Source organism: Euleptes europaea, chromosome 16 (genome assembly GCF_029931775.1).
Source record: "Euleptes europaea isolate rEulEur1 chromosome 16, rEulEur1.hap1, whole genome shotgun sequence".
In the NCBI taxonomy this organism is placed as follows: domain Eukaryota; kingdom Metazoa; phylum Chordata; class Lepidosauria; order Squamata; family Sphaerodactylidae; genus Euleptes; species Euleptes europaea.
In genome coordinates this window covers 20,002,420-20,024,108 of record NC_079327.1, presented here as the reverse complement: position 1 = coordinate 20,024,108, position 21,689 = coordinate 20,002,420, and the positions used below count along the sequence as shown (strand labels likewise).

At 41.4% G+C, this 21,689-nt stretch overlaps 1 protein-coding gene across 1 annotated transcript in view; it reads right to left on the bottom strand.

Moving 5' to 3' along the window:
- Positions 1-297: 297 nt before the first annotated feature.
- RBM26 (RNA binding motif protein 26) overlaps positions 298-21,689 on the bottom strand; it is a 51,974-nt gene continuing 30,582 nt past the window's right edge. Inside the window, exons 12-22 of the mRNA XM_056862095.1 lie at positions 20,796-20,960; positions 17,949-18,080; positions 17,500-17,571; positions 14,512-14,640; positions 13,925-13,999; positions 12,117-12,287; positions 11,001-11,105; positions 7,852-8,061; positions 6,237-6,323; positions 2,877-2,990; positions 298-479 (exon numbers count right to left, since the gene is read on the bottom strand). Of these exons, the coding sequence (XP_056718073.1) occupies positions 390-479; positions 2,877-2,990; positions 6,237-6,323; positions 7,852-8,061; positions 11,001-11,105; positions 12,117-12,287; positions 13,925-13,999; positions 14,512-14,640; positions 17,500-17,571; positions 17,949-18,080; positions 20,796-20,960 (1,350 nt within the window). The 3' untranslated portion in view covers positions 298-389. The remainder of the gene's footprint in view (positions 480-2,876; positions 2,991-6,236; positions 6,324-7,851; positions 8,062-11,000; positions 11,106-12,116; positions 12,288-13,924; positions 14,000-14,511; positions 14,641-17,499; positions 17,572-17,948; positions 18,081-20,795; positions 20,961-21,689) is intronic.

The window sequence follows — 21,689 nt, the reverse complement described above, 5'->3', positions numbered from 1 at the left end:
ACATTCACAAAGATCTTAAATGCAAATTTTCATTCCATACTTGGAATAAAACAAACAGAAAAATTTATCTATGATATAACAACTCTTGGTCGTTTTGTTGTGTGACCAATGCTTTAAATTACAAAGAACCCAAAGAATTCTGTAATGTTTCAGTAGAAGTAATAAAAACATTGCATATGTTCCTAATATGATGCCTTTATCAATCATTTACCGAAATGTAAATGCAACTCGAACATCAGTCACTCAAAATACAGGGTCAGCTGCTTATGTCTCATCTGAAAAATCCAACTTCATCAGTTTTACCCAAACATCTCGCAGTACAAATATGCAAAAGTACATTAGGAAATGCTAATGCAACACAGGTACAGTTCCAGCATCCATCACTTGAATCATCTTCTCCAAGAACGAGATTCATTGTCATCGTCATCTTCATCATCGTCTTGAAGCAGTGAGTCGTCTACCAAAGATTCCTCCTGAAACTATACAGAAAATGCCCAGTAATAGAACGAGATTGAGAAGATGAAAATACAGACCCCACTAATAAAGACGCAGAAGTCACTACTGCAGTTTGCAAGAATGGAAGAGGTGTGAACTAGGGAAAAATCAGAATATTAATATTGCCAACAATTAATTTTTTAATTTAATTTATTGTGGTCCTTGACCAGTATTACAAAGTTAAATATTGCCAGCAATAGAAATGTAATAAAATAAAATAAATAAAAGAAGGCACACCAAGAGGTATATGTCTGGGGTGGTGATTCAATTATTTTATCTCAACCTGTCATGCTGCCATAAAGTTGGAACAATTTAGCATCTATTATTATTTAAATGACCAAATATTGTTTCCACATCAAAACAACAACAACATGTCTCTTAAGGACTTGGCTAATAGTTGTCAAGACAAAAGACCCACCCCTATGATACTGACGAGCCCTACTTGGACCACGGTTGAAGTTGTGTGCTCTGAAAACTCATAGTAAGAAGGCAATCTAATGTATGTCACTGCTGACTCTTGCAAACCTTTGTGGCTGTTTTCTGACCAGCTGCCACCTTGTTGTAAACTTTCAGAACGCTACACAGAAAAATCTCTCTTTGAGTATCCATTTCTAAAAACACCTTTAGGAGCAACAACCCATCAATTAATACATATTTTCTGCCCATCTGCCTTAAGCTTTCTGAATAAGGCTGGACAGAACCTGAATGAGCAAGCAAAAATTACCTGAACTGTCCTCTACTATACCAAAGTACTCCTAATCACAAAGAGTAATTTCAAGAGTTAAGTACTTTATTTAAGTAAAGGTTACTATTCAGGAATTAACACTCTCTTACTACTTCGACACTAGAGATAATCAATTCTGGGTGAGAAGTTACAAAAGTAATTTTCATAAATGAAATATGCATCTACTAGGAGGTGCTTACACAAAGGTCAAAGCTAAAGATCGTAAATAACAGAAAATGTCCTGACATTGGAACAGCAACTCTGACAAAATTTATGGTGAAAGCAATGGAGGTTCTCACTCATAATTTACTCTATAGCTAATACATCTAGGGCCTGGTGATTACAAATATTCTGTTTCAATACTCCTGGGTGCTTGGGCTAGAAGCAGTAGTGAACTTTCCTCTTAGGAAAAGCTGACATTTAAAAAAATGTAAAATGTTTGAGGGAACTTTGATTGGAAATTCATTATGAATGGGAATTTATGGAAGGGGAGGGGAAAGAGGGGACTAGATCAGTAATACAATAAGAAAATGCAAATTAAGATAATCTGGCTAAACAAACCAGAAAAAAGATCATCAAACATTAAGGTGGGAAATATGATAAAATTACTGAGCACCTTTTAAAAAAAAAACATCAGCCACTAAAGAAAGGGTTTTGAAAATATTGGTCTGTCCACTGTTAAAACTGCAACAAACATCAAAATATCCATTTGAGAGAAAATTAAGGATTCCTAAATGCTGCCACAGTACTGAATACACAAAAGTGAGATGGTCTTCTGGTGACATTTGTCTTGTCTTGGCTGTACTTAAAATATAATTAAGGCACACACACAGAGTAAGATCTGTACATCAGCTGAGACCATGAAAACAAATTTGTGAGTTAGTTGTTTTCAAGAGGACTAGCTTGGTGTCATAGATGGGCTGGGAAGACCCTTTGCTCACTTGGCCGACTTGGGCACCTCAGCTATCTCAGCCTGACCTCTCACACAGTTATTGTGAGAATAAATGGGATAACCTCAGAGCTACCTGAAAGAAGGGAGCAGCACAGCTATCAATATCGTACAAATACAGATGACTGGGGGACGGGACAGAAATAGGATATAGGTATCCAAACAGCTGAACAAAAATTAAACTGTTCCAAGTATTACTGAACATCTTCTGTGGTAGGGAGTTAGGTAGGAGTTAGGGTGGATGCTAGTCATGATGCGTGCGTGTTCTCTCCAGGATTAGAGGATTATCTTATGCCTATTGTCTTGGGTGCTGTGGGACACAGGCAGGATGGTGCTGCTGCAGTTGTCTTATTTGGGGGCTTCCTAGAGGCACCTGGTTGGCCACTGTGTGAACAGACTGCTGGACTTGATGGGCCGAGGTCTGATCCAGCAGGGCTTTTCTTATGTTCTTAAGGGACTATTAAGTTATGTTTTAAGACTATTATTCATACTACTTTTCTGATCAATGTCAGAATCTTAACATTTCTGTCATGAGAGAGAGACAGACAGAAGAGAGAGACAGAGAGTGAAAGACAGAAAGAAACAAATCCCTCAGGGGAAAGCAAGTAATATGAACTAACAGATCATACTGTTGTGACAGAACAACAAACTCACTCAAACAAGTGGCAGAGGTCCACAAACAGGGTGTGAAACAAGAGAAACACTTACTTCTTCTTCTTCGGGTTCGGTCTCCTCTGTTTCCACAGCAGACATATTTGTAACTGGTTTGTTCCAGGCCAACTTAAGGTCCTGCCCTTTGAATCGAGCTCCATGGACAGCAGCCTGAAGAGAACAATATTCTCTGTGAACTCTCCTTTAGAAGGAAAAATTGTATTCCATGACTGGCAGTCCAAGACCACAGGCACTAAGGCCACAACCAAGGCGGCGTGGCCAGTAGTTTGTCCCCACGAAGGCGCAGATCCAATGAAGTTGTTGAGAAATAGGTTCAGGACACACAAAAGGAAATACTTCTTTACTCAACGAGTAATTAAACTGTGGAGTTCGCTGCCAGCGGAGGTAGTGGTGGCCACGAGCATAGATGGCTTTAAAAAGGGGCTAGATGGAGGGAGCCCCGACCTGGATGGGCCAGGCTAGCCTGATCTCATCAGATCTCAGAAGCTAAGCAGCGTCAGCCCTGGTTAGTATTTGGATGGGAGATTGCCAAGGAATACCAGGGTTGCTGTGCAGAGGAAGGCACTGGCAAACCACCTCTGTTAAGTCTCTTGCCATGAAAACCCCAAAAGGGGTCGCCATAAGTCAGCTGCGTCTTGACGGCACTTCACACACACACACACACACACAGATGGAAGGAAGAGAGATCCATCTATGGCTACTAGCCATTGTGACTGACTGGAGCAACCATCTACAAAGGCAGTAAACCTCTGAATGCCAGTGCTGGAGGCAGCATCAGGTTTTGGCCTCCATGCCATGTTTGTTTGGCTCACCAGGACAACAGGTAGGACACCGAGTGAACAGTATGCTAGACTAGATGGACCACTGGACTGATCCAATGGGCTCTACTTATGTGATTAACTGTTGTGTTTATTTCTGTGCCCCCAGGGTAGTCTCGTATTTCTAGAACAACATTTTACCAGGCAACAAAGGTGGTTTTTTTTCTTTTCTGAAACTGAAGGACTATCACAAACTAACAGTTTGTAAACCGGCACATAGGTTTGCTGCTCAAAGTGGGGGGGAAACAACATTGGGAATACCGAAGTCCTTGGGCATACTTTTAGTGGCCCAGAGGATTCTGGTCCTAGCTTTCAATGCAAGCCCTTCTCTGTGACTATACAGACATAGATAAGAGCAAGAGTCCAGCAGCACCTTAAAGACTAACAAAATTTCCGGCAGTGTATGAGCTTTCGTCACCCGCAGCTCACTTCTTTCTCATGACAGCTGCCGGAAATTTTGTTAGTCTTTAAGGTGCTACTGGACTCTTGCTCTTTTCTACTGCTATTGACAGAGTAACACGGCTACCTGTCACAATCTATACAGACTTGTTAGAATGTTGCCAAGACTTTTATTTTAAATAATTGGGAATACAGATGTATTACAAGTTATTTCAGAGCTTACAAAAAGTGCATGTAAACACATTTTATATATATATATGTGTGTGTGTGTGTGTGTTTTATATATTTTATATTTAAAAACGTCACGTGCTGAGTGAACAATGCACCGAAGACAGATGAACGTATCAAGTCCTGAACTACTTTGAAATGCAGTTAACGTACCGTCCTGAGCAACCAAATTGTTCACTGAACAATGATCTCATTGGTGCTTTGTTTTTTTGAAATACTGATTACTTTTTAATCTCCATACATTAGTTCTACTAGCCAAAACAAGGAATCTTGAAAATAGTCAATACAAAAATTACACCTAATAAATATATCTTATTTTGCTGAAAAATGTCCCGTTTGCTACAAAGGCTTAGTAATTGAAATGTAAAAGAAAAAAAAGAATTTAACCTATGGGATATTCATGCCTCCTTAAGTGCCAGATGCATTAAGTGGCTACTTTGGAAATAGTATGTTCAAATTAAAGTAACATGAACTATCATAAATCAGCGTTAGAAACATTCCGAAATAACTGCCACGGTCACAAAAGATTTATAGTACAATCTGAAAGTACAGCATAATGTGAAATGTGGAAACAATTACATGTTCGATGACATCTGAACATGAATTGTGTGATATTAAAGTCCCCAGGTATAAATTTTAAATCTGTACATATAAATTTATGATAAATTTTAAAAGATTCCACGCCTATTAAAATGCAGCTCAGGAGGGTTTTTTTTTTTTCCCGTCCACTGTCTCATCACGATGTCACACAACCGGAATTTTTAAAGGATGCTTATGTGTGACATTTGGGTTCAGAAATAACTTGTAATCTTTGAAATTACGGCTACATAATAATGCAGTGTTTTACGACTAGGAAATCCTCCTCCCCTTATCCTAAATGACTATAAACCTTTTTCATTCAAGCCGGTAACATACTAGCTACCATTTCTTGAAAGACAGTTTTCAAAAAGCTATTGCTGTTTTACAGATCAATCTTTATTGCCAATTACAAATTTAAATCATAATTTACTAACAAGTAGAAACCTATAGGTTTGAGCTATAATTGTGGACTTTTTTTTAGGTTTCAGTTTATTAGTTAAGGACCTTTTATTCTTTTTCAAAAAACTGTCCCCGTCACTGCATAACACACAACTTTGAATCTCAAGTCCTCCAAAATGTTTAGCAAAACTTCCAATCCCTTAATGCGCATGACATACAGACACAGCACAGGATACCTTTTCAGGTATTCAAGCATTAAAAATCCCACCCACCTATTCCAAATCTCTCAAAAGTAATCAATTCCTGGGGAATCTTGCACAAAAAGCTTTTTTTCACAATTTAACAGTGAACTCTGATTAACAAGTGACCGTGGTTTTTAACAGCATCCCATTGTGAAACGGTGAACATTTCCCCAGAGATTCGAGTTTTACCATCCTAGGGTTCACAAAATGCAAATGACGTGACAAAGAATCCATGCCGTAGCTCCTTCTAGAGCCGATTTTCGTAATGCATGTTTCCTGTTCATTCTTAGACTTCAATTAAAACCCGAACGAAGCCACAGAAAGCTTCAGTGGATCAAAAATTGCTGCAGCGGTAATTACAGCTACTACTAATAGTAATGAAGAAATTAATAATTTTAAATGCCTAGACTCCCAACAGCTAAAAGACCGGTGGAAAGCCACTTTTCTTAATGCTCTTCCTTGCAGATAGACCCCGCTCGCCATTCTTCTTAAACCGATATATGGAAACAGGCTTTCTTTCAACACACTCACACTGTGTAAGGTGTTTGGTTTTCACTTTTTACTTCCATAACCTCAACAGAATCTAACCATGAGTTGAAGCAAAGCCGGCATAATTACCTTACAGCAGGAATACAACGGTTCTGTTTAATACTTGGACAAAGTCAAATTCAACCCTGCCTTCTATATGAAAACCCATTTGGAGAAAAAAAATAGGAGAAAGAGACACTTACTGCTTCGGCTTCCGCTCTGGTCTTGAAAGTAATCACTGCGTGGAGAGATGAGTCATCTATCTGGCAGTCTTCAATTTCACCATATTGCTTTTTAAGAGGAGGAAAATCATCAACTAGTTGAAATATTTCTCAGCCATGCAACGTCTTTAACACTTCTAGAGTGATGTGACCTAGTGACTCCTAGTGTCCCATGCCAATGTAAGATCACAGGGGGGGAGGGAAAGAAAAGGCAGAGCCAAAAATGGTCTAAAAGGTAGCTTAAGCACTAGGTGTGTGAAAGTTCAGCCAAAAGACAGCCAATTTTTAATCAGTTATGGCACGTCACTTGATTTATACCATTTGAAACAACAGCTCAAGAATTTCTTACATCAGCTATGCTTGATTTTTGAGCCGGGACTCTGCTTGACCTGGACTTGGGATGAAAAGCAGCTAGAACACATTGCAAAGGGCCACTTTATGTTCCGCTCTGAAAAGAAGCTAAACTGTGAAGGAAACCAGGCCTCTCTTTCTTATGAACGCACCAACACATTTGGGCTTCCTAAACTATTTAGTTGAACCAGATGTCTTCTGAATTGTTTTTCCAAAGACTATTCTCTATAAGTAAGAGCCCCGTGGTGCAGAGTGGTAAGCTGCAGTACTGCAGACCAAGCTCTGCTCACGACCTGAGTTTGATCCTGATGGAAGTTGGTTTCAGGTAGCTGGCTCAAGGTTGACTCAGCCTTCCATCCTTCCGAGGTCGGTAAAATGAGTACCCAGCTTGCTGCTGGGGGTAAAGGGAAGATGACTGGGGAAGGCACTGGCAAACCACCCCGTAAACAAAGTCTGCCTAGGAAATGTCGGGATGTGATGTCACCCCATGGGTCAGGAATGGCCCGGTGTTTGCACAGGAGACCTTTACCTTTTATTCTCTATAAAGGAAAAATCATGCGAGAAGCACCCATTAGCTGCAGCTCTTTGAATAATCACTGCTCTTCATACATGCGTCACCAAAGGAAGACATAAGTTTATTTTATTTATATACTTCACCTATATCCCACCTTTTCACAGAATCATAAGAGTTGGAAGGGGCCATACAGGCCATCTAGTCCAACCCCCTGCTTAAAGCAGGATGAGCCTAAAGCATCCCTGACAAATTCTTGTCCAGCCTCTGCTTAAAGACTGCCACTGAGGGAGAGTGCACCACCTCCCTAGGTAGCTGATTCCACTGTTGAACAACTCTGATGGTAAAAAATATTTTTCCTAATATCCAGCCAGTACCGTTCCCCCAAAGAGGATTACATTTTTCTCCTCTCCTCCATTTTATGCTCACAACAACCCTCCAAGGCAGAAATATTTTTGAAAGACATCGCTGTAGAGTTTAGCTATGGCTTTAAGAGCTGGGCTCTCCTGCCCCCACTCCACATCTTCTCCTGTACTTATTTTTATATACTGTTTTGGTCTGTGCAAACAGACACTGGCCTTTGTAAAACCTAAAGAATTCACAGAGATGGAAACTGAATTTCCATCCCCTTGGGCTGAGTATTCTATTTTCAGTGATCACAACCATTCTCCGGCAGGTGAGACTGCCAACACATACCCCGGCCGCAATCAGAAGAACAGCGACGTTTCTACATACCGCAAAGTGAGGAAGGAGATCTTCTCGGTCGTTCTCTGTAAAAGCAGAGATCTCAAGGGCCCTAGGACGGTGATCCACCACCGCGTGAACAGGAACGCCTCTTCCTCGGCCACGGCCTCGCGCTCCCCTACCTCTGCCACGTGAGGCACCCCGGCCTCGGGCATGAACTCCTCTGCCACGACCTGAAGAAAGAATGCCTCGTTTCGCAGCCTGGCAAGCAACAAGAATTAGCATTTATGTATCATTTGGAAGACACTGGGCTGCATGCAAAGCACTGCAAGTGCAAGGAAGCTAAACTTCTTGCTTGTGCCAAATGGTTGTGCAAGATCTGCACAAGTGGGAGTGCATCTTTCGATTGGGTCATACAAACCTCTAGTGCAGTGGTTCTCTAAGTGGGCAGTACCACCCCCTGGGGGGCAGTGGGATTACCTAGGGGGGCACTAAGAGGCAGGAGGGCAGCAGGGGGGCACTAGAGGTGGACCCCTTCAACTGTGTTGTCTATTAATTTACAATAGATCAAGCTATGGCACCATGCTGGCAAATTTGGTGGAAACTATCAGAATTTTCTTCCAGACTTTGAAGAGCTGGTACCACTGGATCATCAGTTTTGTTAAATACATTTCAACTAAAACGTTTTAATTTGATTTTTAATAGATGTGCAATTAATTGTTACTGTTTTGAAATTTCAGTGTTATTATCTTCTTTAGTGTATCATGCAAACCCCTATTTTGAATAATGTTTATAGGATAGGGCAGGGCTTCTTCTTAAACTTTTTTCCACTCGCGAGCCCTTTTCGCCCAAGAAATTTTTTACGCAACCCCGGGTATATAGGTATATAAAACAGGTATACAAATCAAACATTTGCTGGTAATAAATAATTATTATTTATAATAATAATAATAAACACCATATGGGGTTGCGACCCACAGTTTAAGAAGCTTTGGGATAGGGTAGGGGGCGCTGGGGTTGAGTTTGTGGAACCAAGGGGGTGGTGGCCCAAAAAGTTTGGGAACCACTGCTCTAGCGTGAGGTGTAGAAACAGTACTTTCAGGAGCGGAAGAGGACTTCTGCTTGAGGAAGAACACCTTTGGATCCAAGCTCATGATTTTCTTTTCGTAATGTTTACAAACCACCAAGCAGGGTCGGTCAGTATTCCATATTACAGATGGAAAGTTGAGTGGAGAATTATTTGTGTAAGGCCACTGGAGTAACGCGTTTCAAAAACAGGGATTTCCCAATGTGTAGCTTGGCTGCTACGCTGCACCAAAGTTTTTCTTTCTTGTTCTCTAAAAGACACATCCAGAGTAATTTCTCTGTGAAATTTCATAATATGAGCAAGCAGCCACCAGTATTACAAGCAAGCTGACAGCAAAGGGATTTTTTTTTAAGTGCCACAAGGCACTGGAGTGGGGGGGGGGCAGGAGGTAGGTCTCACCAAAATGTGTGTTCATTCAAGGTAAGCGATTGAAGCCTAAGGATGGCTCTTAAACAAAAATTCCATTGTTCGACAGAAGTGCCCTTCAGGAAAATGCTTTGTAACCACTGTCATGCTTTCAGACCACCTGCCTATTTTGCAAAAACCTGATTTCAAGCTATAGAAGCCCCCACAAAAAAATTCAACCGATTTTTACAAGCAAGATTCATGAATGGATTTGAAACTCATAGCTGAACAGGGGGGAAAATGCAAAAAGGTTTCCTGTTGTAAAAGACCACTGTTAGACTAACAAAAAAGCACAACCTGTTGGATACATACAAATGCCCAATTAGTTGACACTGACAACTGCCCCAAGAACCTTCAGTCCTTTCTCCCGAGGTCGCTGCCCCTATCAGCTGGAGAGCAATAAAAACACTTTGCAAAGTATTTAAATGAAAGGATGAAACAAGAACAAAGTATGGATGGAGAAAAGAAGCCATGTTTGAAACTAACCTAAACCCCATCTCACATCTCCCTATACACAACACCTATCTATACAAAACACCTCATTTTCCAGGCATCTCTTGTCCTCGGATCCTTTTAAACATTTCACAAGCCTGTCTTTCCATTGCATGTAATCTGTAACCCCCAGGAATCTGGTAACGAACACCCAATTTTGTTTTGGCCTGGAGATGGTTCATATAAGCCCCACCTGTATTCATTGTTGTGCAGCAAGAGGACACACGCATGCCTGCCATATGCATTTATATAACAGCAATGCCAGACAACAGATGAAGAGTTGCTTGAACTCTGCACAAACTTGCTCCCCAAAACACTAACTGTTTTCCATTTCCTATTCCCTGGAACAACTTGGCAGCTACTGACACACCCCTGTAATGAGATCTGCTATTGGCAAAACACCAAACAGGACAACAAACATCAACACATGAAGTTGGGCACAGTAAAGTCAACTTACAAAGAGATAAAAATACGAAATTAACAAAGCTGGCACTGCTGTGCGGTTATTTTCATTAAGTTCTTAGACACAAAGCTAGAAAACAGTCTATAAAACTCAGCGATCTTGAAAGGAAACTAGGCATCTATTTCGGATGCCACGGCCCTCTAATATGCAATCCAATAACTCTAGGATTTACACTAGCCCATTTAACGTGTGATCTACGCTCTTTGGAATACAGGAGATGCTTGAGAGAAAGACGTTGCAATAAGTGTGGCTACAAGTTCTAAATACCAACAGCACCATCTATGGGGCATGTATTAAAAATGCATGCCCCTCAACAAATAATAGGAAATGAGTTCCAGGTGGGCAGCTGTGTCGGAATGCGGGAAAAGAGCAAGTAAGAAGTCTCGTAGAGCCTTTGAGACCATATGCTTTTAGAGACATATATGCTTTTGAGAGTCAAAGCTCCCTTCGTCAGACAAAAAAAATGGGGAAGCATGGGAAAGGGAGCTAATACTTTTCTGTTTTATGATGAGAGGGCCACTCTTTTCTCTTTAAAGCGTTTCTGTGCATAGATTCCAGAGACGATGTCATCTATGTTAGTCTGCTGCATCCAAAATTGTGTCTTGTGGTACCTTAAACACCAACACATTTATAGGGGCATGTGTTATTTTGAGCCAGAGCCCTCTTCTTGTAATATGCAGGTACACCGATTTAAGTTTTTAAAAAGGAATTTGGAAACGTCATGATTTCAGTTAAGTTTTCAAGTAGACTTACTTCAAGCTGCAGCTCTGTGTACCTTCTTCTTAGTTCAGTGACTTCTTCCCCAGCCTGCATCTTCTTGTACAAGTCCAGCTCGGTGTCCAGTAATTCTTTTTGCATCTAAGGAGTTACTGGAGCTATTTAGTATGCACTTCTCAAATTAAATGGAGGAACACGCAATTAAATAACCCAATCCCAATGGGCGCTGCAACCACTGCCAAATCCAATGGGGTGAGTCCTCAAGATTAGCATGAAATGAACTCTTGGGCCATTTATGCACGGGAGGTTTTGCCTTGGATTTGCCGCTCTCTAGGTGCACATTTCCCCCATCAGAATTCTCAAAGCTCTGCAGTGGGGCTTATTGTTGAGTTTTGAGAATTTGGATGGGGAAAATGTGCATCTAGAGAACAGCAAATCCTAGGCAAAACCTCCCATGCATAAATGGCCTTGGTGAAGGAAGAGGGCCAGCTGAACCCAGCATGCCTGAAGACTAGGGCACTATGGGCTTCAAGAAATTAAGTTCAAGAACTGCATCTCAGCACAGACCCAAAAGAGCCAGGTGACTGAAACAAGCTTTCTTCCCCTTTTACAACCTGACTACAGACCCCCATCCCCCAACCAGAATGCTGGATGACATAGGACTCCTCAAAGACTAACAAAAATATTTTCTGGCAGGGTATGAGCTTTCGTGAGCCATAGCTCACTTCTTCAGATATCTGAAGAAGTGAGATATCTGAAGAAATGAGCTGTGGCTCACGAAAGCTCATACCCTGACAAAAAATATTTTTGTTAGTCTTTAAGGTGCTACTGGACTCTTGCTCTTTTCTACTGCTGCAGACAGACTAACACGGCTACCCACTGTGAAATAGGACTCCTTGTCCATGTATAAAACAGGTACTAATTTTCAAGCAACGGTCTTCAAACAATCTTTGATCCTGCCAGTCAGGGTAAAATAAACCATGAAATCGCTCTTCTCTTCTTGGCATGTACAAATCCAACAATAGTATTAGGTCACTGAAGGAAAGTTGCAAAACAAACATGATAAATGTGCTCCTACTCAACTTGTTTAACAGTATTAGGAAAATATAAAGGAAAAAAAATAATCCGATTGAAGGAACAAGATCAGAATACCTGTGTCTTTGTTTTCATATTTTTAAGGGGAGCATTTGCTGGGGCAGAGACTCCTTTCAATTCGTCCTTTAATTTGGTGATGCTGTTGGTCAAAGTCTCCAGAGTTTTCATGATTTCTGCCTTATCCTCCGACTTCATGTTTTTATTCTTCTCCAGCTTTGAGATCAGCATCTTTTGAGATAACAGCTATTACTTAGAATCATAGAGTTGGAAGGTACCACCAAGGGTCATCTAGTCCAACCCCCTGCACAATGCAGGAATTTAACAACTACCTCCCCCATACACCCCCAGTGACCCCTACTCCATTCCCAGAAGATGGCCAAGATGCCCTCCCTCTCATGATCTGCTTAAGGACATAGAATCAGCATTGCTGACAGATGGCCATCTAGCCTCTGCTTAAAAACCTCCAGGGAAGGAGCACTTCCCGAGGAAGCCTGTTCCACTGAGGAACCCCTTTAACTGTTAGAAACTCTTTTGATTTAATTTCAACCCATTGGTTCTGGTCCGACCTTCTGGGGCAACACAAAACAACTCGGCACCCTTACAAGACTCATCTATTGGAATGGTCTTTTTCATCAACCTTTTTGATAACATAAAAGTTTTTTTTTCAGTTAAGTGTACAGAGGTGTATTTTTGACCACCTGAGTTTCAAAAACATTCCTCCTCCTACCAGTCTCAAGGGAAAGCTGATAAACATCCAACTAGCTCAAACATTTACCCACTGAAAACCAATGAGATGAGAAGGGAAGGAGAGATTTGACACCAGTTATACTCCGAGGCAGAGGTCAAAGGATTGTCACAGCATGCAATAGGCTTAAAGACAGGAATGTAAAACTCCCTGCTACAAAATCCTACCACTTGCTTTCGAAAGATTTCTACAGAATTTTAAAACCGTGAACTCGATCACCAAGTACGTTGAACTAGTGGAGGTGCGTTCCTTCAGCACATGAATCCCTTACATTCAGGGAAGGCTCTTTCCACCTGAGGAAAACACCTCTGTTAGTACAACACACCCACAGGATTCAACCCTGTGTCTTTTTCTTCTTTTTTTTAGAAACCCTGGGGATAAAACAGTTGGGAAAACCCATCAAAAAGTCAGCTTGAAAAATGTTGCTTTAATTGGACCTGTTAAGACCATTTACTGCTGGTGGTTGAGAGACAGCATGGTGTAGCGGTCAGAGTGTCAGACTAGGATCTGGGAGAGCCAGGTTTGAATCCCCACTCTGCCACAGAAGCTGGCTGGGTGACCCTGGGCCAGTCACACATTCTCAGCCTAAACTACCTCACAGGGTTGTTGTGAGGATAAAATGGAGGAGAGTAGAACAATGTGAACCGCTTTGTGTCCCCATTGGGGGAAAAGGTGGAGCATAAATGAAATAATTAAATAAGGGTTCAAATTATTAAAGCAAAAGCAATATCTGCCTTGTAATGAGACCAATAAAGTAGCTAGGAAAAGTAATGAGAATTTCTTAAAAGTGAAAATGTTGAATCCTTTCCCCAAGTTTTGTTAACCCGTTGATCTCCTTGCACAAAAGAATACAAATGCTTACCCTTAATTTCTACTTGCCTACATAACTGCATCAACAAATCTATTGCTAAAATTCAATCGGGCAGCTCAAGAATCACTCCCAAATTCAAATTGTATGAAATTCTTGGGAGACCCCTACTAACATTGTAAATACAATATTTCATCTGAAACTTAACTGCTTTAATGCAGAATTTTTTTACGACAGCACTAATGCGACAACATACGACACGCCACAGCTGTTTTTCAGCAGTGGTCCAATCAAAGGACATAAATACATTACCTTTTGTGTTTCAATGTGTTTTTCTAAAATCTCTTGCTTTTTCTTCCTCACATCTTGCTGGAGCCTTAGTGCCTCCTGTAAAAACATACCAAAAAAAGTAACATCTCAATATGTCACAAGAAAAACTAGAGCAACTCCAACTAAGCATTACGGGCTAGGTACTCAGGGTTTAAAATTTCACCCTCCTCAACCATGCCTTCTTTCATAATTTGGGGTGACTGTTGCGGTGGGTGATCAAAGTATTTACCTAGCAACCTTTCAGGCTCTTCCATAAAACCCCAGGAGAAAGAAAAGCTATTGAAACAGTATGAAAGGACAGCAATTTTCTGTCTCTGACAGGAAGGAAAAAAATTACTCCCCCAACACCTAAAAAATGAATGAAAGCAGTTTCAGATTTAGCCTTTATACGATATGCAGATCAGTAAAACATCCCAAACTGTGACAAGTAAAAAGTTTATTTTTAAAGACCAGGCACAAGTAAACGCCTTTTTGAAATCCGAGCCAGTCATTACAAAGTGAGTACTAGGATGTCACAAACTTCTAAACAACTACCACTATATTTTAAGAAGAAGCAGAGTTAAATTTACCTGTTTTTTCTTCTGTGCTTCACTTGCGTCCAGCACGGAAGCGTTTACAACAGGCAACGCTTTCTGAGCTGCCTTCAGAGCGGCTGGGTTATACACGGTTTTTGTCAAGCCGGTAGAAGTAGACAAGACCTAAAGAAGGAAACCATTTTATTGTGCTAGTAAGTCCACTTAAAAAAAAAAAAAGATTCAAATACAGGCTTTTCTTCAAGATAGACATTAGCCTGTCAAGACAGCAAGAACAGGCATATCTGGCAAAAAAAAAAGCCACCATGCTATCTTGGCATAGATGACTGAAACCCGAAATGAATTGGACTCATCTGTACTGACAAAGTTCACTGCATTTGTGAGACATAGAATCACAGAGTTGGAAGGGACCACCAGGGTCATCTAGTCCAACCCCCTGCACAATGCAGGAAATCCACTACTACCTCCCACTCACACCGCCAGTTACCCCTGCTTCATGCCCAGAAGATGGCCAAGATGTCCTCCCTCTCATGATCTGCCTAAGGTCATAGAATCAGCATTGCTGACAGATGGTCATCTAGCCTCTGCTTAAAAACCTCCAGGGAAGGAGTGCTTACCACCTCCCGAGGAAGCCTGTTCTAGGTCAACACGGGCTTATACCGACTCTAAGGTCAGTCCACTAGAAGGTAAAGAAGCATACTGTGGAAAAACAACAGAAACTGGAAGCTGAGCTCTCTCAGCCTCAATATTTATATGACACTAGAACCAGGAAGCAAACTGTGTCACCTGTAAAGGCAGAGATTTGGGGTTCTCATACCCTTATTTTTGGCTGAAGATAAATAGAGGCAAGCGATATGGGTTACAAATGCAGAGGTCTACAGATGGAGTGTGCCTGATAAACATTACAGCCTTCCTCCCCCCCCCCCCGCCCGTAAATAATCTTCCTAATTCATTATAACTAATGTGCCTCCTTTATCAGCCTTTTTAAAAATCGAAGGCCTATCCTCCCTAAGCGCCTTCAATAAATTCCACTGTTTATTAGACAAATTGTAGTAAATGCCTCCGTTGTTCCCTTTCTATCTTTTCGATTTCTCTATGTACTATCTGGCTGAAGATGTTAACTGCTGGTAGGTCAGCCCTGGTTAGTATTTGGATGGGAGAACCACCAAGGAATACCAGGGTTGCTGTGCAGAGGAAGACACTGGCAAACCACCTCTGTTAGTCTCTTGCCATGAAAACTCAAAAAAGGGGTCGCCATAAGTCGGCTGTGACTTGACGGCACTTTACACACACACACGTCTATTTTGGGAACAAATACAGACTTGGGTTTAAAAGTTTAACTTTCCGTCATTTTGTCTGTTTCCCCCCAAAAAGGTTTAAGCTTAATCATTCTTGTTCACTTAAACGTATCAATTCTAGCTTGAAAAGAATAATTGGCAGTTGGAGCAAAGCCTAAACCATAATTAAGAACATCTAAATGACTGAGTTTGCTAGATAAATTAACTGCTAAATCTTCCTTCTTCCCCTTAAAGAGTGCTTCTGAAAACCGTGGCCAACATTACTTTTCGTAACTCTCTCTAGCCTCCTTCTAACATATGGTTCCTCTCTTGATGTACTGGCAGAACCATCTGGAGATTCATATTCAGATGTACTGAATTCTCTGTCTTGCCAAGATACTGTCTTTTTCTGTCTTGTATTATTGCTACTGCTAATTCTATTTCTATTCATCCATTTATAAATATAACCACTTGTGTAGTCCTAGGCATCCCTTGTAAATTTCTTCTTTTTTATCTCTTTAAGTTCTGTCATGTATTGTTTTAAATCTGTTTCAATTTTACTCAAACATGAGTCAAATTCTTCTTTCACTAACATCTCTTTAAGTTGTTCTTCCACCTCCTCAAGTCAGTATTTGTTCCTAAAATAGACGTGTGTGTGTAAAGTGCCGTCAAGTCACAGCTGACTTATGGCGACCCCTTTTTTGGGTTTTCATGGCAAGAGACTAACAGAGGTGGTTTGCCAGTGCCTTCCTCTGCACAGCAACCCTGGTATTCCTTGGTGGTTCTCCCATCCAAATACTAACCAGGGCTGACCTACCAGCAGTTAACATCTTCAGCCAGATAGTACATAGAGAAATCGAAAAGATAGAAAGGGAACAACAGAGGCATTTACTACAATTTGTCTAATAAACAGTGGAATTTATTGAAGGCGCTTAGGGAGGATAGGCCTTCGATTTTTAAAAAGGCTGATAAAGGAGGCACATTAGTTATAATGAATTAGGAAGATTATTTATGGGCGGCGGGGGGGGGAGGAAGACTGTAATGTTTATCAGGCACACTCCATCTGTAGACCTCTGCATTTGTAACCCATATCGCTTGCCTCTATTTATCTTCAACCAAAAATAAAGAAGGGTATGAGAACCCCAAATCTCTGCCTTTACAGGTGACACTGTTTGCCTCCTGGTTCTAGTGTCATATAAATATTCAGGCTGAGAGAGCTCAGCTTCCAGTTTCTGTTGTTTTTCCACAGTATGCCTCTTTACCTTCTAGTGGACTGACCTTAGAGTCGGTATAAGCCCGTGTTGACCTAGAACAGGCTTCCTTGGGAGGTGGTAAGCACTCCTTCCCTGGAGGTTTTTAAGCAGAGGCTAGATGACCATCTGTCAGCAATGCTGATTCTATGACCTTAGGCAGATCATGAGAGGGAGGACATCTTGGCCATCTTCTGGGCATGAAGCAGGGGTAACTGGCGGTGTGAGGGGGAGGTAGTTGTGGATTTCCTGCATTGTGCAGGGGGTTGGACTAGATGACCCTGGTGGTCCCTTCCAACTCTGTGATTCTATGTCTCACAGATGCAGTGAACTTTGTCAGTACAGATGGGTCCAATTAATTTCGGGTTTCGGTCGTCTATGCCAAAATCGCAGGTGCTCTGCATTCACAATATTGAAAAGAAGGATACACAGAGCTGTACTGAAGCATGCTCACATAACTGTAGTTCTACAAATATCTGCCGATAAATGTTTCTTACCTTTTCAGTGGTGGGGGTAGGTGGCTTAGGCACAAACCCTAGTCTCTCCTTCACAGACAGTTTCATGACATTCTACAGAAAGAACGAACATGAGAAATCAAGAATCTGTAGCAATGCATTTTGAATTAAGCGTATTGCGTTTGTAACCGCACAATTTCAAGCAAGCTGTGAAAAGTCACAGCTTCTTTAAAACATCTGAAAATACAGGTACTGTGCCTCCTTTTCCACAAGCATAAGAGGCAAGAGGGTCAATTTCGATCACTGCGACTGCTCGTTTATGGGGTTTTGAGGCTACCCCCAAAGCTGACTCTTCAGCCCTCATAGGAAGGGGCCATGGAAAGCGGGGGGGGGGGGGGGGAGATTCCTATGTGCAAAATCCAAAATAAAGAAAAAAATGGTGGTTCAGATTTATAGATGCCTAATATTTTGGAAAAAAATGTTACAGCCACCTGAACAGGTTCTGTACTGGCACTCTGAGGTTCTGCAGGCTCAATGTTACTGACCGGTACTGGACCTAGTCGTTCCTTGACTGACTGCTTCACCACAGGCAAGATGGGCTGCTGGCCTAGAGGATGTATTACCTTAAAAGGAAAATCAGATTGTCATAACCGCATTTCGACATTTGGCACCAAGACGTACCAGTTGCTAGACCTTTGTATCAAATGCTCTCACTCTTATAATGCGCTAAGTCGAGAACATTCACCTGGTTGCTAAAAGACTTAACAGAAATATAACATCTGAATCGCAAGGTGTCATAGTTCCCCTATACACAGCATTGATCAGGCCGCACCTGGAGTATTGTGTGCAGTTCTGGAGGCCCCACTTCAAAAAGGAGATGGACAGAATGGAGCGGGAGCAGAGGAGAGTGACGAGGATGATCAGGGGCCTGGAGACCAAGCCCTACGAGGAAAGGCGGAGGGACCTGGGTATGTTTTGTCTGGAGAAAAGGAGGTTGAGGGGGAACATGATTGCTCTTTTTAAGTATTTCATGGGCTGCCTGTTAGAGGAGGGCAGGGAGCTGTTCCTCTTGGCAGCAGAGGATAGAGCTCAAAATAATGTTTTTAAATTATGGGCGGAAAGGTACCAGGTGGATATTAGGAAAAAGAATGTTTATAGTAAGAGTTGTTCAACAGTGAAATCAGCTTCCTAGGGAGGTAGTGAGCTCCCCTTCACTGGCAGTCTTTAAGCAGGAGCTGGACAAACACTTGTCAGGGATGCTCTAGGCTGATCCTGCTATAAGCAGGGGGTTGGACTAGATGGCCTGTATGGCCCCTTCCAACTCTCAGATGATTCTAAGATTAAGAACCCCACAATTTTCTGTCTCTAGTACAATGATTGTAAGACCACTTAAGTCTAAGATCAAATAAAAAAGATACTTTAAGTCTAATAGTTTCAAAGTAAATATTGCAAAAGCTGCGACCTTGGACTCTGTGGAACCCAAGTTCAGCAATGTAATTAGTTCAGACACATTGCAAAAACTCCTACATGTATCAAGTTTTTGGTATTTCAGAAGACTTTTACACTGATTCACAGAAAGAGGCTTCCACACAACCAGTACAAACCCAAATCCCAAAGCTGTGTCTGTCTGAACTCCTTACTTTCAACAAGATGCTCTCTAGATAACTCCGGGTCACATCCCATTGAAAATTATAATACGCAGATAGACCGCCATGTTTTTTTGCACACATCAGATCTTTGCTCAATTTACTTCCTCTAGATTTTTAAAAAAGATCTCATCTCCAACTTTGCTGCTATTATTTAGTTCTCATTATTAGTGTAATTTTATCATTGTCATATACTGAAGATTAAGCACTTGGGTACACCAGTCATCTTTAATGGCATAAAATATAAGTTTTTCCAACACCAACATCAGTAATTTGTTGGTGTCTTTACAAAGAAGAGGTCCACTCTTGGTATATTACACAGTCTTACAAGTTCCTCCACTTTACTAAATTCCACTATAGACAATTCTGAAACTTCTCCATTTTAGTGGAAACATACCATTTAAAGGAAAATCTCCTGGTATACCCCCCCCCCAAAGAGCGTTATGATAATTTGATAGCAATCTACTGGCATGCCCCAGCCCTAAGAGTGTGCGGCTGTCCTCAACAAGTGCCAGGGCCTTTTCGGCCTGGTGGAATGCTCTGTCAAGGCCCTGAGGGATCGTAAAAAGTTCCACAGGGCCCGTAAGAGGGAACTTTTTTGCCAGGCCTATGGGTGAGGGCAGCCACAGATATTATACTTGCTGGCCTCCCTACCCCCCAATTCTTATGCTATATGTTGGCTCCATCTGAAGGGGTAGGTAGCCTGCCCATCTGTTAGGTTAAGCTGACAGAAATTGGAGCGCTATCTTGGGATTATGTTCCATTTTAATTGGAATGTACTGTTTTACTTTTTAAGTTTTAATATTGCTGATGTATATTTTAAATGATGTGACCTGCCCTGAGCCTGGCTTCGGCTAGGGAGGGCTGGCTAGAAATTGAATGAACGAACAAATGAATAAAATAAATAAATAAAATGGAGGTCCACTGAGACCTTAAAGACTAAGCACATTTCATAGGACTTTTCTCTGTACTGGCTCAGCTGACAGCTTCATTTCTGCTGCTCGTCTTGGCCAATGTTTTGTTTTTGCTGTATGATTTGTTTCATTACTCAGAAGTAGCCCTTATTGAAGAAGTGACTGCCAACTTCTGCTCTGCTCAAACACTGCCATAAAATCCACGTACATATGATGGTTCAGAGTAAGGATGACCAATTTCTGTACTCTCAGGGGCTGCTTCGTTCTCCAATGTTGTATTGGCTAGGCAGACAGAATATATCTGGGTCTTACAACTTGAAGACCTTTTAAAGAGGTCTATAAATGCACTTTACAGGTATAAAACCAAACTGACCAATCCAGGAATGACTGATGTTTAATTTTTTTAAAGGACATTCTGATTAATTTCCTATCATCAAAATTCAACATCTATGCAATTCAAATATTTAATTTTGGTGTACTAAATGACAGGAGAGGAAAAGCAGCTACTGAAATCTGACCTTGGTTCATTAGAAGAAACCTGTAATAATATGTTCTGATGAGCCAACCGCAGAAATACAGTAATCTCCTACTCAAAACCCAAGATTATGCAGTAGATTTTTAGTCTAAGTGTAGTATTTAACTGTCATCGTGACCGATCAAGGCAGGGCAACAGAAAACATTCTGCTCATTCCCTAGTAATTTTTAAAATTGTCACTCAAAAAACATAATGGGAAGTATAACAGAAAATTAAAACGAACCAAGGGTTCTACTGCTTTACCTTCTGCACTGCCGTTGGCATTAGGGGAGCACTGCCTTCTCTGTGCCAGTAGACTTTAATAAACCGATTATTCAGGACTGCTTCTGTGCTCGAGATCGCTTTCTTGGCCTCTTCGTGGGTGGCGAACTGAATGAGAGCACCTTCCGGATCTCCCTGGTAGGCTACCTGCAAAGTTCAAGAAGAATCAGACGTCAACCTAGCAATTCCTCCCAGGGAGCGCTTGACTATATAAATATAAATAAGAGGCTAATATACATAAGAGAATGTCGGCTTGCTGTCAATTGCCAGTAACATCCAGCTGCTTGGGGCCCTGGAGAAGCCGCACTGTAAAAATCCAATCTGCTACACGGTTATTTAGCTCCAAACAGCAAGACGTTCGAGGAAAAAATCTGGTTCCTGCTCCAAGAGGCTTATGCGCTACCACTTAAGAGCAGTTAATACTCCAAGGAGTTGGGGGAGAGGGAACCAGAAATAAAAGGAACCTTGAAAAGAATGGCTAGTCATATTACACTCAGAACAGCAGCTCAGAAGAATGAACCTTTGGAGTGGTCTACTCCTTGCCACAATTTAATCCATTCAGACCATCCAAATTCTCTAGGGTGCAAATAGGGGGCACATTCAGGTAATATAAGGGACGCATTAAGACCTTGTAAACTAACACGCACTTCTTTCATGGACATTTGAGGGCAGAGCAGAACTTTCCCTGAATGTCCGTCTTAAGGACATGTGATCCTACCACTGGGTAGGAGGATTTGTGGAGCAAATAGACATTAGCAATATGAGGGTTAAAAACCAACTTAGCAGTGGAGTGAAGGCCAATGAATAAGGTGTAAACAGAGAGTACTAACAAGGCAGTTGCAACTTAAACAATAACACAGAGGAAGTTTACAACTT